Source organism: Emys orbicularis, chromosome 11, assembly GCF_028017835.1.
Source record: "Emys orbicularis isolate rEmyOrb1 chromosome 11, rEmyOrb1.hap1, whole genome shotgun sequence".
In the NCBI taxonomy this organism is placed as follows: domain Eukaryota; kingdom Metazoa; phylum Chordata; order Testudines; family Emydidae; genus Emys; species Emys orbicularis.
The window spans coordinates 5077777-5091788 of NC_088693.1; the positions used below are offsets into that span (position 1 = coordinate 5077777).

At 47.4% G+C, this 14012-nt stretch overlaps 1 protein-coding gene across 8 annotated transcripts in view; it reads left to right on the plus strand.

The window, feature by feature from the left end:
* Window positions 1–1513: 1513 nt before the first annotated feature.
* Window positions 1514–14012, plus strand: part of BIN1 (bridging integrator 1) — a 154629-nt gene continuing 142130 nt past the window's right edge. For all 8 annotated transcript variants that reach the window (XM_065412904.1, XM_065412905.1, XM_065412911.1 and 5 more), the window contains exon 1: window positions 1514–1620. In XM_065412904.1, coding sequence (XP_065268976.1) covers window positions 1540–1620 — 81 coding nt within the window. In that variant the 5' untranslated portion in view covers window positions 1514–1539. The remainder of the gene's footprint in view (window positions 1621–14012) is intronic.

Sequence of the window (14012 nt, forward strand, 5' to 3'; positions counted from 1 at the left end):
TATGTTTTCTGCTATGTATCTAGCATTCTTATGGGTGCTAAATTTAACAATGGTTAGGCAGTTGGTGTGCTGAGACGGCTGCCCATCACGCTGACCAACCCTCCGTCTGTCCGTATCCATCCGCTGTCTCTTGTCTTACACTTAGATTGTAAGCTTTTGGGGGCAAGGACTGTCTTTTTGTTCTGTGTTTGTACACAGTGGGGTCTTGGCCCGCGGCAGCACGGCAGTAAAATAAATAAGCTGCAATATTAATAATAGTAATAATAGTATTGAGATGAAATGGCAGATGTGCAGGTGTCACTGTTGCCCTAGAACATAAGAACGGCCAGACTGGGTCAGACCAATGGTCCATCTAGGAAGTATCCTGTCTTCTGACAGTGGCCAATGTCAGGGGCATCAGAAGGAATGAACAGAACAGGTAATCATCAAGTGATCCATCCTCAGTCCCAGCTTCCAGCAGTCAGAGGCTTTGGGACCCCTGGAGCATTGGCTTGCATCCCTGACCATCTTGGCTAATAGCCATTGATGAACCTATCCTCCAGTAATTTATCTAATTCTTTTTTGAACCCAGTTATAGTTTTGGCCTTCACAACATCCCCTGGTGATGAGTTCCACAGGTTGACTGTGCTTTGTGTGAAGAAGTACTTCCTTAAGTTTGTTTTAAACCTACTGCCTGTTAATTTCATTTGGTGATCCCTGGTTCTTGGGTTATGAGAAAGCGTAAATAACACTTCCTTATTCATGTTCTCCACACCAGTCATGATTTGATAGACTTCTGTCATATTGCTCTCCTTAGTTGTCTCTTTCCCAAGCTGAACAGTCCCAGGCTTTTTAATCTCTCCTCATATGGAAGCTGTTCCATCCCCCTTAATCATTTTTGTTGCCCTTTTCTGTACCTTTCCCAATTCTAATACGACTTTTTGGAGACGATCTATTGGGGAGGATCAGAACCATTCAAATATGTGTCAGAGGCCCCGCACGGCTACAAACTAAGGCCCAGAGCGTCCCAAAGGAGTTAGGCACCGGAATACCTTTGAGGATCTGGGCGTAGCGGAGGGTACCTTTTGGCTCGGATTGTAGTGAGCAGTGCTTTAGAAGCAGGAGAGTCGGAGGTCCATCCCCCTGAAGTTCTGAATGGCTTTTGGGTTTGTTGCGCTTTGCCTAAATACATTTCGAGCAGGACTTAAACCAAATGGCATAAAGATGCTCAGAGAGCTTCAGAGTGGGAGCAGAGCTGATGGGAGGGCGCGGGGGAGGAATGGCTTGGAAAGTTAAAGGAGGGCTGATAGGTCTGAGCAGAGATTTCTCACTGCAGGGGCCTGCCACCTTGCAGCCCGGGCTGTGCGCTGGGTCGTAGGAGGAAGCTGTCAGTCGCAGAGCGAGCGGTCCCTTTAAGAAGCGGCCGCGGCTTTGGTGCGCTGTGTCTTTAAAAGGCTGTATCCTGGCGCCTGGCTCCTGGAGAAGGCGATGGCCATTGTTTCGCTCCGGGTTTCCCCCTGCTCTGATTAGTGCAGCCGCGCGGGGGGAAAGGAAGGCAAGATGGCTGAGATGGGCAAGGGAGTCACCGCGGGGAAAATAGCCAGCAACATGCAGAAGAAACTCACCCGAGCCCAGGAGAAGGTAAATCAAGCCGGGGCACCGGGCGAGCCGAATCCGGGGTGCTGGGCGAGCTGGTTTTACTGGGGACGTGTCAATGCAAGGAGAGGGGGCTGGGGGCGCTGCAGTCTCCTCCCCACCCCCCCAGTTTTCCTCCCCACTCCCGAAGGCACTGACAGCCCAGCCGGGGCGGGGTGGCTAGTGCTAGCCAGCCCGGACTAGCCCCTGGGGGCCGCAGCTGCTGTGGCTCAGAGGGGCTTTGAGAGATGGGGGGTGCGTTGCTTGACGGCCGGTGGAAGAGGGGTGGGGAGTGTGTGTGTGTGTGTTGTGGTGTGTGTGTGTGTGTGTGTGTGTGGTCACAAACAGCTGAGGCCAGGGAGCCGCGCTGCAGGCAGGCAGGACGTGCTTTGCTTTCCCCTGCAGATCAGACCTGTGCATTTACCCCCTCCCCGGGCAGCTTTCTGCCGTCCCCGCCTGCCTGGCTGCAGCTGACACCCCCCCTCCACACACACAGAGCTGTTCTGCCCTTGCTCCCCTGCCCTGCGTGGAGGGGGATTTCCCGGCATGGCACCGCAGGGGGGCTGTCCCCAGGGGGTTCCCCAGTGGATGGCTGCGGGGTGTATTACACAGAGGGGTCCCAGCGTGAGACTCTGCAGACAGGGAGGGAGTGAAATGAGCTTGTGACATGGGGTGGGCGGATGGATTAAATCCAGGGAGGCTGCAAAGCTCTCCCCACCTGCTGCCTTGCCCATAAATCCAAGTGCTTGGGTCGAACGCAGCCTTTCAAAGGCTATTCTCTGGGCAGCCCCATGGATCCTGGCATGGGAAATGTTATAGGGCCAGGCGTGTAACATGGGCCCAATGGCGTGAGACCCTCTCTCTCCCTGAGATGCTAGCCAGCCAAATCTGTCAGAGAGCAGCTCTCCTCTGGGCTGCCAGGCCCCGGTGCTGGTTGGCCCCCGGGTTTATCTCTGGAGGAGATGCCCGGTGGAGGAAATCAAAAATGTTAAACAGGTTTTCAGGGGGCTGCTGCACTTGGGGTCACCGCAGGTGTCTCAAGCGTTTGCTAGGCGAGAACGTGAAATTTCACAGCAAGGTTTCCAACCCGCTTGTGTGCTCTAGTGGGGATCAGCAGGGGTGTGTGTGTGGTGGGGGGAAGGATCAGGCCTGTTCCCTTTGAAACTCATTGCTGGCTGTAGACTGAACAGAAAAGCTCTCCTGATTTTTAGAAAGCACTGCATGGCAATCCGAGCAGCTCTTTGTGCTTCGCTAGCTGGAGGGTGCTAAGCATGGCACCCAAGGGTGGGGGATTAAAGGAGTTCGACACCACCTTCCTCCTTGTCTCATCCTCTCTTCTAAAACCTAGCACAACATTTCCTAGTGCTTTCCCCTTTCATTCTCAGATTCCGGAGTCTGTCACTATGCTATGTATGCCTTCCTCTGCTAACATCAAGCTGTTGCTGCGGGGGGATGAATCAGGGTCTCTTTTTCCTGATGTCAGGGAAAGGTTAGGGGACTATGCAGTGGATAGTTTTCACATTCATCTCTCTGGGATCCTGCTCTGGACGCCAGATGCCTCGTCTGTGCAGGGATTATCGGACATTTTATGCAGGGACACTGATCAGCTGTTTTTTATCTCAAGCATGCTCATCTTGGTTTTCAGTGATTGCTGTTACAGAGAGATGACATTGACTCAGTAAGGAGTGGTGTGTCTTTGGGAGAATGCTTCTGCCATGACTGTTTCTATTCTCCAGGAGTTACCTTTAGCTACGATTAGTTCTAGATGGAAGGCCTGGTACACAAAGCAAGGTGAATGTAAAATGCTACCAGATCAGAATGGTGGATGGAGGTCAGAGGCCCCCTGCCCTCCCTGACAGCTCTCACTGAATTGCACTTATTTAATGAAGCTGGAATCGGGCCCATAATGTTGTCTGACTGCTTTAAAAAGCAACCGAACAGTAACAGCACGGGGGCAGCAAAGAAAACGCCTGTTCCTACACACTAAACCAGGGAACTAGGACAGTGACATCCCTTGGGTTGTAAAGAACGAAAAAAGAATTGCAGGGCTTGGTTCATCCTCTGCTTGGCCTCTAGGAACTGATTTAATAGAGAGTGTGATTCATGTGGCATGGGGGTAGGGTGATCAGACAGCAAGTGTGAAAAATCGGGACAGGGGTGGGGGGTAATAGGAGCCTATATAAGAAAAAAACCCCAAAATTGGGACTGTCCCTATAAAATCGGGACATCTGGTCACCCTACATGGGGGAGACCTCACCCTCTTCTCCTCCGGAATGGTTTGCATAGAGGAGAGTTATTCCACTAATTTCAATACTAGCAAAGTGAGAGGTAAGCATACCGCAATAGTTACAGGATTACCCTCTGTTCCCCACGACGTGGTAATATAGGGAGACAAATGCAGTGAGCATTATGCCATCCCCCTGGCATTTGCCAGACTTTATTTCCTTTAAATAACAGATACATATAAATCATTGCTTGGTGGGAAGAATGTAATGCCACTCTATGGTCTGAGAGAAGAGTTGTGTATATTTAAAGCCAGACATTAATAGTTGCGTTAAGCAAAAGTGTTGAAGATAAGCTGGTTGCTCAGCACCCAATCTTTTATTTTAAAAAAAGGTATGAAAAGGTTATCCCGAAAGGATGCTCTGAAAGATATAGCAATTGCCTTTAAAAAACCTGACTGAATAAAGTTGAAATAGCTTTGGAGCCCACTGTATTAAAAATGCAACATGTATCCATTATTGTGGGCTCATAGGTAACTTTGCTAAGGGGGAGATGTGACCAGTGTGACCCCTGGGAGGTGTTAGGAGCTTCAGAGGACTATTTGCTAGGCAAGAATGAACTTTTGGGACAAAGTTAAGTTGGTTTCCTGGAGAGGAGGTGAATGCATAACCAGAGGAGGGATTTTGCAAAGACCCAGCCTTTTGAAGCTATGCCCTGAGAAGAGAACCATTGCCTGCTGTTCACCTGCTACTTGAGGCCAAGATCAAAGCCCAAGCTGTATAAAGGAAAGCATTAACTATCTGTGACTGTGTGTATTCCGAGCTAAAGCTGATATAAAATTGTGACCACTCACAAAAGAACCCTAGGAGGGGTTTGAAGGAATGATCACTTACCAGAGCCCTTGTTGGAGCTGTGGGTGATCTCTGGTAAACTTATTAGCCGGCATGTAGGTTATTTTATTGTTTTTAATCTGTTTTCTCTGTAATGCTTTCACCTTAATTGTCCTTGCTTAGAAAGGGCTGTGTGGGTAACTTATCACTGTGGGCAGTTGCGCTGTTTATAGCCTCTGGCGAGAAAGCAGTGTGCAGCTGCTGGCTGTTTGGGCCGTCTGGCTTGCTGGGGATATCACAATGTAGGCTGGGAACTGTGCAGCCTGGAAAAACCCCGGTCTGAAGGGAGACGGTCTCCCGCCAAGAGAGGTGATAGCTGGGGAGCTAGAAGCCTACAAGTGGGTGCCCTTGCTGGACCACAAAGGGGGAATACAGGTGCAGTTGCCTTGAACTGTGACAGATGCTCCAGGGAATTTTCACTTGCTTTTAAGCATAGGTGCCAAATCTGTGGCTGCCCCAGCCGATCAACTCCTCCCAGCGCCTCCCGGCTGCCACGATCAGCTGTTCCATGGCATACAGGAGGTGCTGGGAGGGAGGGGGAGGAGCGGGGATGGGGCGCACTGGGGGAGGAGGCAGAGAGAGGTGGGGGCAGAGAGAGGTGGGCGTGGGAGCTTGTGGGAATGGATGAAGTGGGGATGGGGCCTGGGGCTGAGCCGCCCCCCCCCCCGCCCCCGCAAAGGGAAAATCAGGCACTTATGCTTTTAAGGCTGGTGTATTTTTGTGCTTAAACACACTTAGAGTGTCCCTGTTATGTATCCTTTTTAGGTTTTATATTTAGAATGAGAATCCCTCCTCCTCCATTGATTTCCAGCTTGAGCGCTGGGAGTTTATGATCTCAGCAATTTCCCTGGTGATGAATTTGAGCCTTGTATTGAATGAAGAACGATGTCTTATTCAGTACCAAATTCACAATGGAATACTGGACACATCCTCTTTCCGCTTCTGAGATCTCTGTTATGCAAGGATGTAAGATGTTCCTTCAGATGTGGCGCTTGTGTCCGCTTTTCACCAAAGCTCTCGGTTTATTTCCGGAAGATACTTTCTTACGTCAGGCAGAAATATGTGGCAAAGTGGTTGGCTATGTGGTTGGGTAATTGGATACAAAATCGTGTATATTCATGTTCAGCCTAGAGTAGCAGTGAGTAAAAATTGTTACCATCTGGTGGTTATTCAGTGATCTATGTAAAGAATGATTTTGGTGTCTCAGACCGGTCACTAATGGACAAGTGTCCACATGGCAAAAAAACCATCATAAATGGTACTTACTCACACCCTTTTTGGCAGCCTTAACAGAGAAGCTGGTGATTAATGGGACTTAGGCAAGAAATCACCTCTTGCGGTATGTCTACACAGCAGCTGGGAGAGTGATTCCCACCTCCAGTAGATATAGATGTGCTAGCACTGTCTTGAGCCAGTGCGCTAAAAATAGTGATATGCATGCAATGGCTCACGCTGGCCTCATGAATACATACTCGGAGGTGGGATTTTATTTGGGTAACTAGCTTAAACTGCTGCTATTTTTAGTGTGTTAGCTTGAGCAGAGCTAATATCTATCTAATCTCTCTCTATATCTACCTGCACTGGGAATCACATCTCCCACTAGCTGCTGGGTAGACACCCTCAATCATTTAGTTGGCTCTTCTTAGTCAGGAATGAGGCATGTTGGGACAGGTTCATTGCAGTTGTCTATCCTGTAGTTAACTGGCGGATCTTCAGCTTCTAAGACTTTAAATATTGGGTTCTAAGCGCACTGTAAATGGGAGAAAAAGTTGGTGCCACAAAAACATTACAGATGTTCACGTCGGCGGTCATCATGGGCCTAGTGTTGATGTTTGTTTGCCCTATCAGCTTGGAAAAGAGGAGACTAAGGGCGGATATGATAGCAGTATATAAAATCATGAGTGGTGTGGAGAAAGTGAATAAGGAAAAGTTATTTACTCATTCCCATAATATAAGAACTAGGGGCCACCAAATGAAATTAATGGGCAGCAGGTTTAAAACAAATAAAAGGAAGTTCTTCACACAGTGCACAGTCAACTTGTGGAACTCCTTGCCTGAGGAGGTTGTGAAGGCTAGGACTATAACAGGGTTTAAAAGAGAACTGGATAAATTCATGGAGGTTAAGTCCATTAACGGCTATTAGCCAGGATGGGTAAGGAATGGTGTCCCTAGCCTCTGTTTGTCAGAGGGTGGAGATGGACGGCAGGAGAGAGATCACTTGATCATTACCTGTTAGGTTCACTCCCTCTGGGGCACCTGGCATTGGCCACTGTCGGCAGACAGGATACTGGGCTGGATGGACCTTTGGTCTGACCCAGTACGGCCATTCTTATGTTCCTTTTTATGACACGTAATAAGTGCTCCACAATCTATGCTTTCCTTTTGGTTTTTAACCTATAATAATCTAGGTTTCAGAGTAGCAGCCGTGTTAGTCTGTATCCGCAAAAAGAACAGGAGTACTTGTGGCACCTTAGAGACTAATTATGCTCTAATAAATTTGTTAGTCTCTAAGGTGCCACAAGTACTCCTGTTCTTTTTGCTATAATAATCTAGTTTCTTGTCTAGATTGTAAATATCTCTGTTCCCTATTCCACATGGTCACTTTTCCCAGTGCTTTAGTGATACCAGTTTTACACACACAATTAAGTCATCCTAGCTCTGTTCCAGGGATTCGCTGTTTCTAGGCCTTTCAGTCTATCTACATGAGCACACATTTTCACTCCACATTTAAATAAAAATGAATTTGGCTGATTGGAATGAATCTTGGTGTCCTAGAAATTTCTCCGTAAAATTCCAGGTGGAGGGTCGATTAATGCCGCAAACTGATCACTGGCATTAACTGGGCATGTCACAGAGACAAACCTGTTCAGTCATTACTAGCATCGCTGATTGGCTGGTTAGAGAGCAGGAGTGGAATGATCTTAGCTGTGCCGAGAGCAGCTCAGGAGTTAAGGTTTCTGGAGGCAAGCCAACACGGTGAGGAGAGAAATGTGTGGTAGATGCAAGGAATAGAAAACTATCCGGTTTTGGGAAAAGGATTTCTGCAGGAATAACGTGAGGTAGAAATAATAGACTAGTTTATTCCTATTGCTCCAGGCTTGGATCGTGTGTGTGTGTGTGTGTGTGTGTGTTGGGGTATGTTTGTGTCGTGTTTTTATTGTTTGTTCTGTTGGTATTTAGATAAGAGTGGTGGTTTCTTTGCCAAGTAAATATTACATTAAAAGACCTCTGCATCTAGCTCAACCTTCCAGAGGTACATTCTTCTACTGTTATGACGTCAGTGGGGTGTAATCATTCTATTTAATGTGAATGCTAACAAACAAATCCATCTTCACTTCCCTATCTTTATTCCTAATCTAAGCAACCTAAGAGCAGGAGGGATTCCGTCTAGATCAAGCTTTGTTTCAATGATAGCGTACATTATGATAGACCTCCCTAGTGTGGTTTTAGATCACAGGTCTGGGAGTCAGGACTCCCAGGTTCTAACTTTTCCAACTCTGCCACTGACTTGCTGGGTTACCCTGGGCATTTTACTTCAACTCTTTCCCCGTGTGTACTCTGGGGATGATGACACAGCCATCTTTGATGGGGCTTTGATGGCCTCAGAAGAGTGTTCTACCAGTGCAAAGTGTTATCAGTTTATTATTGGTGAGCATAATGCTTTATGTACCAGTAAGACAAGCACAGCTTTAAAGAATTTACAATCCTAGGCAAATGGTTAATGGTGAGAAATAACAAAGGACCCTGGGGTGGAAGGTGGCTGGGAAGGAAGGGGTAAAAGAAAACTGTTCCTGCTCTGCCTCTCAATCCCTTTCTCGAAGAACTTGTCTGTCACAAGAATGGTGGTAGTACAACACCGTTCAGAAGGGAGCTGTCTCTTCGCTGATCTGACTCTGTTCCTCTTTTTCTCACTCTTTCTTTAGCCCTCCACTGACCAGGAGCCATGAGAAGGATGTCAATGGGTAGGAAGGGTTTAGCAAAAAGGCAGGCCTTGCATGTTGATCAGACCTGGGCTCAGTCTTGATCCTTATGTGAAGAAGCCCAGAGGTGGGGTCCAAGAGCTAAGAACCCTCTGTGTGAAATTCTGGCCCTATTGAAATCAGTGGGAGTTTTGCTGCTGACTTTAGTTGGCCCAAGGACTTTGCCCCGTGGTCCCCAGAGTCTTAATCTGGTCTCCTCCAGCTGTGGACTGCAGCTGTCTGGGAGTCAGCCTCGGAGATGGCCAGGTCCTAGCTCTGAGGAGGTCTTTGGAGGTCTTTCAAACTTGTATTGAAAAAGTAGAAAAGGGGCTAGTGCCATGTGTTGCCTTGGCCCTTCCGTTGCGGGGAGTAAATGTCTGGAACAAATACGCCTGCCTATTCTGTTCAAGATGGCGGAATTCATTTTTGCTGCACCTCAGGTTCCTCATGGCCTTTCAAAGCCTTGATCTGGTGCTACTGTTTGACCTCATTCCTGGGCAAAGTGTCAAACGCTCTGTGTAATGTCAGGCAGGAGGAGTGCAGAAGTGGCAACGCAGCGGGGGATAGAAGTCCTGTACACGTGCTGATTCTGTCAGGAACTGTCTTTATCTGGAGGACTCTCCAGCAGCTTGTACAAGGTTTGCTTTGTGGGTGGTGGTTTCTCCTACTTAACACTGGTAAAGGGCCATCTCCACCTGCCTTTCCTAGAGCTAATCCTGGAAGTGACAACATGACTCTAAGAGCCATAATTAAGGACAGCTGGAAACTGACCACATTGTAGTTCATTCCTTTAGGAAACACAAAGCTCTGGAACGCTTTCTGAGACTCTCTCTCCCTCTCTTCACCTGTGATTTAATTTGATTATTGATGCAAGCCCTCTCTAAAATTATTCTTGGGAGGTCAGAGGTTTGCATTGTTTACTGAGGTAGTTGTAAGAGGAGTATTGATAAGACTTTAAGGGAGATTTACAATAGCCCCCTGGAAGTTACACTCTAGCTGGGAGAAACCAGGAGAAGTCCTGATTCATGTTGAGAATAGCTCACTTCCATCTTAATTGAATTGGCCTGGTTAGCACTGACCCCCCACTTGGTAAGGCAACTCACATCTTTTCATGTACTGTAATATATATACTGCTTACTGTATTTTTCACTCCATGCATCTGATGAAGTGGGTTTTAGCCCACAAAAGCTTATGCCCAAATAAATTTGTTAGTCTCTAAGGTGCCACAAGTACTCCTCGTTTTTGCTGATACAGACTAACACGGCTACCACTCTGAAATCTAGCTGGGAGGTTAATTGAAGAGCTTTCATCCCTTCAGCCTTTCTTCACTGCTAATCATTGCCCTAGAGCAAAACCACATCATTTAATTAATTATTGTTACAGCATCATAAACTTGCCTGGCACTTTACCAACAAATGAGACAAGTCGCTGCCCTGAAGCTTTTACAATCTGAGGTGCTCAGCGCCTTGCCAGATTGGATCCTACGGGCATGGCCACGCTACAAAATTAAGTCGACCTAACTTAAGTAGGCACGCAGCTGCCGCAGTAATTACATCGCTTGTGCGTGTCTACACTTTGTTCCTTGTGTCGGGGGTCTGGGTCCTCACCAGGAGCGCATGCACCGATTGAACCGGTGTGGGGCATTGGTAGGGTGACCAGATGAGAGGAAGAAAATATCAGGACACATGGGGGGCGGTCACCGGCGGAGGAAGAAAAAAAGGGAGTACCGTGAAATGTTGGGACATGGGACAAACGCCTAAATATCGGGACGGTCCCGATTTTATCGGGACGTCTGGTCACCCTAGGCATAGTGGGACGGCTTCTGAAAGCCCGCAACAGTTGATGTAAGCAACGCAGCGTCTACACTGATGCTGTGTTGACTTAGCTACATGGAGATTGACTCTACGCCTCTCGTGGAGGTGGAGTTATTAAGTGGGTGTAGTGGGTGAGTTCTGTTGGTGGGAGCGAAATTGTAGCGTAAACACTTTCAGAGTTAGGTCAACGTAAGCAGCCTTGCGTCAACCTAACTCTGTAGTGTAGATGCTGTCCTCCTTTCCTTCCCACCACCCTCCTCCTCTTCCCCTGAAAGGTTACAACAAGAAGAGCCCTGGGGTTGCTCTGTGTAGAGCTGTATGGTGCCTCAAACAGTGTCGCCAACTTTGCCATTTTTTTAAATCACAAGGGACAGGGTTTTGGAAGATTTTTGGAGCCCGTCTGGTGAGAAGCTCTAGCCCCCTTGTGAAGTTCAGCCCTGCGGGAAGCCGGCAGATTCTCTTCCCCTTGGCCTGGCTCCACTCTCACCTTCTCCCCCATGTGAGAAATACAGACAGGACAGTGCATGCATCTGCTCTTTTCCCCTACCCTCTGCAGCACCTGGCCTGGGAAGAGGCAGGGGGAGGAGGGGAAGAAGAGCTCCAGGAGCTGACACCCTCCAGGCTGGGAAAGGGGGAGACGAGATCCTGCTGCAGCCTCCCTGGTGTGGGGGTATGTGAAGAGCCTTAGGAGAAGCAGAGGTGAGGCTGGGGGTGGGGACTGATGGGACTGTGGGGTGGGGTGCTGCTGAGTTCAGGGAAGGGGAGAGGCTGCAGGAAGGAAGAATAATTAAAATAAAAAATATTTTTAGCTATTTGGACAATTATGAAGCTTTTAAAAAAAAAACAACAAAATTTATTGTAATTACTGAACAATGTATATATTTATGTAGTGATCAAAATTATCCAGAGAAGAAAAATTTAAAATGACTTTTGAGATACTTTGAATGTGACTGAATGGATTATTTAACCATAATATTTAGGGATTATAAATATAATTAATAAATATAAAAGGCTCTGAAAGCTGGCTCACGTTGCAAAGATATTCTTGCATGTGAAGGTCTTTGCAGCTCATATAAATCATTATTGAAAAATAACTGGAAAATTTGCTACTTTGAGAGTGCCTTGTGTTCATTTTTCAGCTCCATTTTATAGGCCTTGTATGGTATATTTCAAAATAAGTATGAATTAGGTTTTTCCATCCTATTTTATCTTTATCACGCTATGGAGCTCTCCACTGAGCACTTCTTTGTGCAAGAACTTAACAGAAATGTGCCCCCTTTTCCCCACCAGCATAGTTGCCTTCCTTACACCCCATCTTTCCATTTTTGAAGGGATACTTTTGAGGGGACATCCATCCTAAAAATGAGATACCGTTCACAGAAGCATTACAATGATATTGAAAGGAGTCTCTCGCTGCTTAGGAGGAGCTCAGATAAAACAAAGTCTTAACCATTTTGTGACCTCTCCCTTCCAATTCTCCTAAATAGGTTTGTATACCTTCAGCGTACACTGACTCTCCATCTCAGCAGCCAGGGAGAGGTGTGCGTGCATTAAAGGTTGTAGTCAGTGAAGGTGTAGTCATGTCAGTCCCAGGATATTAGAGAGACAAGGTAGGTGAGGGTCCAATAAAAGATATTACAACTTCTGTTGGTGAGAGAGACAAGCTACTGAGCTCTTCTTCAGGTCTGGAAAAGGTACTCCTGGTGTCACAGCTAAATACAAGGTGGAACAGATAGTTTAGCAGAAGTAGTTGGCAAATATTGTAAGGTAGAGTGGCCCATCCATAGTCCTAGGACAAAAAGGGGAGGGGGGGATAGTGGGTTATAGATTGTTGTAATAAGCCATAAATCAAGTGAGAACTTGCTTCAATACAGAAATAAACTCCTCTTGTAACCTACCACCCCACACTGGAACCCATCTGGGGTATCGTCAAACAACTACAACCTGTACTCCCTGGGGACCCCCTCTTGAAAGAAATCGTTCCTGAACTCCCATTTCTGGTCTTCAAGCAACCCCCAACCTCTCCAAGCTCATCATCAGAAGCAAGCTCCCCACAGACCAGGACCCACCAACTCAAAGTGACACCAGACTCTGCCAGGACAACAGATGCAAAACCTCCAGACATCTCTCCAGTTCACTGCTACAATGATCAGTGCCTCCCCAACACACACCTTTCAAGCTCCATGGATCCTACTACACCTGCCTATGACAACCAGTGGTGCACCCCATCCCGTGCACTAAATGACCCAATAGCAACAATGTGGGTGAAACCAGACAGTCACTGTGCTCTTGAATGAACTCGCACAGGAAAATGATGCAAGACAAAAGTCCTGTCTGTCGCCTGTGGGTGAACTCCCTTCTCCATCCTCATCTCAAAGGAAACCCACACAACACTTTCAAAAGATGAGCCTGGGGCTTAAATTTCTAACTCTGCTAGACCCTAAAAAATCATAGACTGAACAGAGACACTGGATTTATGGCTTTTTACAACAATCTAACCCACTAACCCCCCTTTTTTTGTCCTATGACTGGAGAGGTGTTAATGGGCCACTCTACCTTGAATGGTCCCTTAGCATACGTAGCTAGCACATATTGTAAACAAGCTGTTCCACTTTGCATTTTGCTGTGATGCTAGAAGCACCTTTCCCAGACCTGGAAAAAAAGCTCTGTTTCTGCATTAAAGGTTTACTTTTCCACCTGAAATGATCAAACACGGGTTGCCAGGAGAGTAGAGGGGAGTTAAAAAGTCAAATTACAGATGAAAGGCATGTTTGATTTTTAAATCTCATGATTTGTGGGGCCAATCACATGATGTTTCAGGATCTGAATCATGATTTTTTGATCTTCTGAGACTGGCAATACTGCTTGAAGCTTCTACACTAAAAAAATAGTTTCTTTGAAGGGAAGGTGAGCGCTTAATTGACAGGCATCTGATTGTTGTCATGTTATGGGACACATCCTAGTTCCATCACACAGTGCAACCTTCACAGCCAGGGCCAGCTCCAGGGTTTTGGCCGCCCCAAGCAGCCCAAAAAAAAAAAAAAAAAGGCCGCGATCTGCGGCGGCAATTCGGCGGGAGGTCCTTCGCTCCGAGCAGGAGTGAGGGACCGTTGGCCGAATTGCCGCCGAACAGCTGGACGTGCTGCCCCCCTCCGAAGTGGCCGCCCGAAGCACCTGCTTGGTAAGCTGGTGCCTGGAGCCGGCCCTGTTCACAGCTCCACGTGGGCTGCCAGACCATGCAGAGCCCCTGTGATCAAATCTTGCCCCAGTCAGTTGCACTGGCAATTTACCAGGATCCTGAAGGCTGCGCTTGATTTGCATTAACAGATTGCAGCCACCCTCTTCTTCAGGGAGATGCAGCGGATGATACTAGCGTTCAGTCCTCCCTATTTATTTCAGTGACTCTGGGACATGTATTCTGAGTGCTGTCTTTTAAAAATAAAGTTGTATTCTTCTGAGCTGCATTTGGCCAGCGGGCTCTGCGTTATCCAACTCGTACAATGTGACTTTTC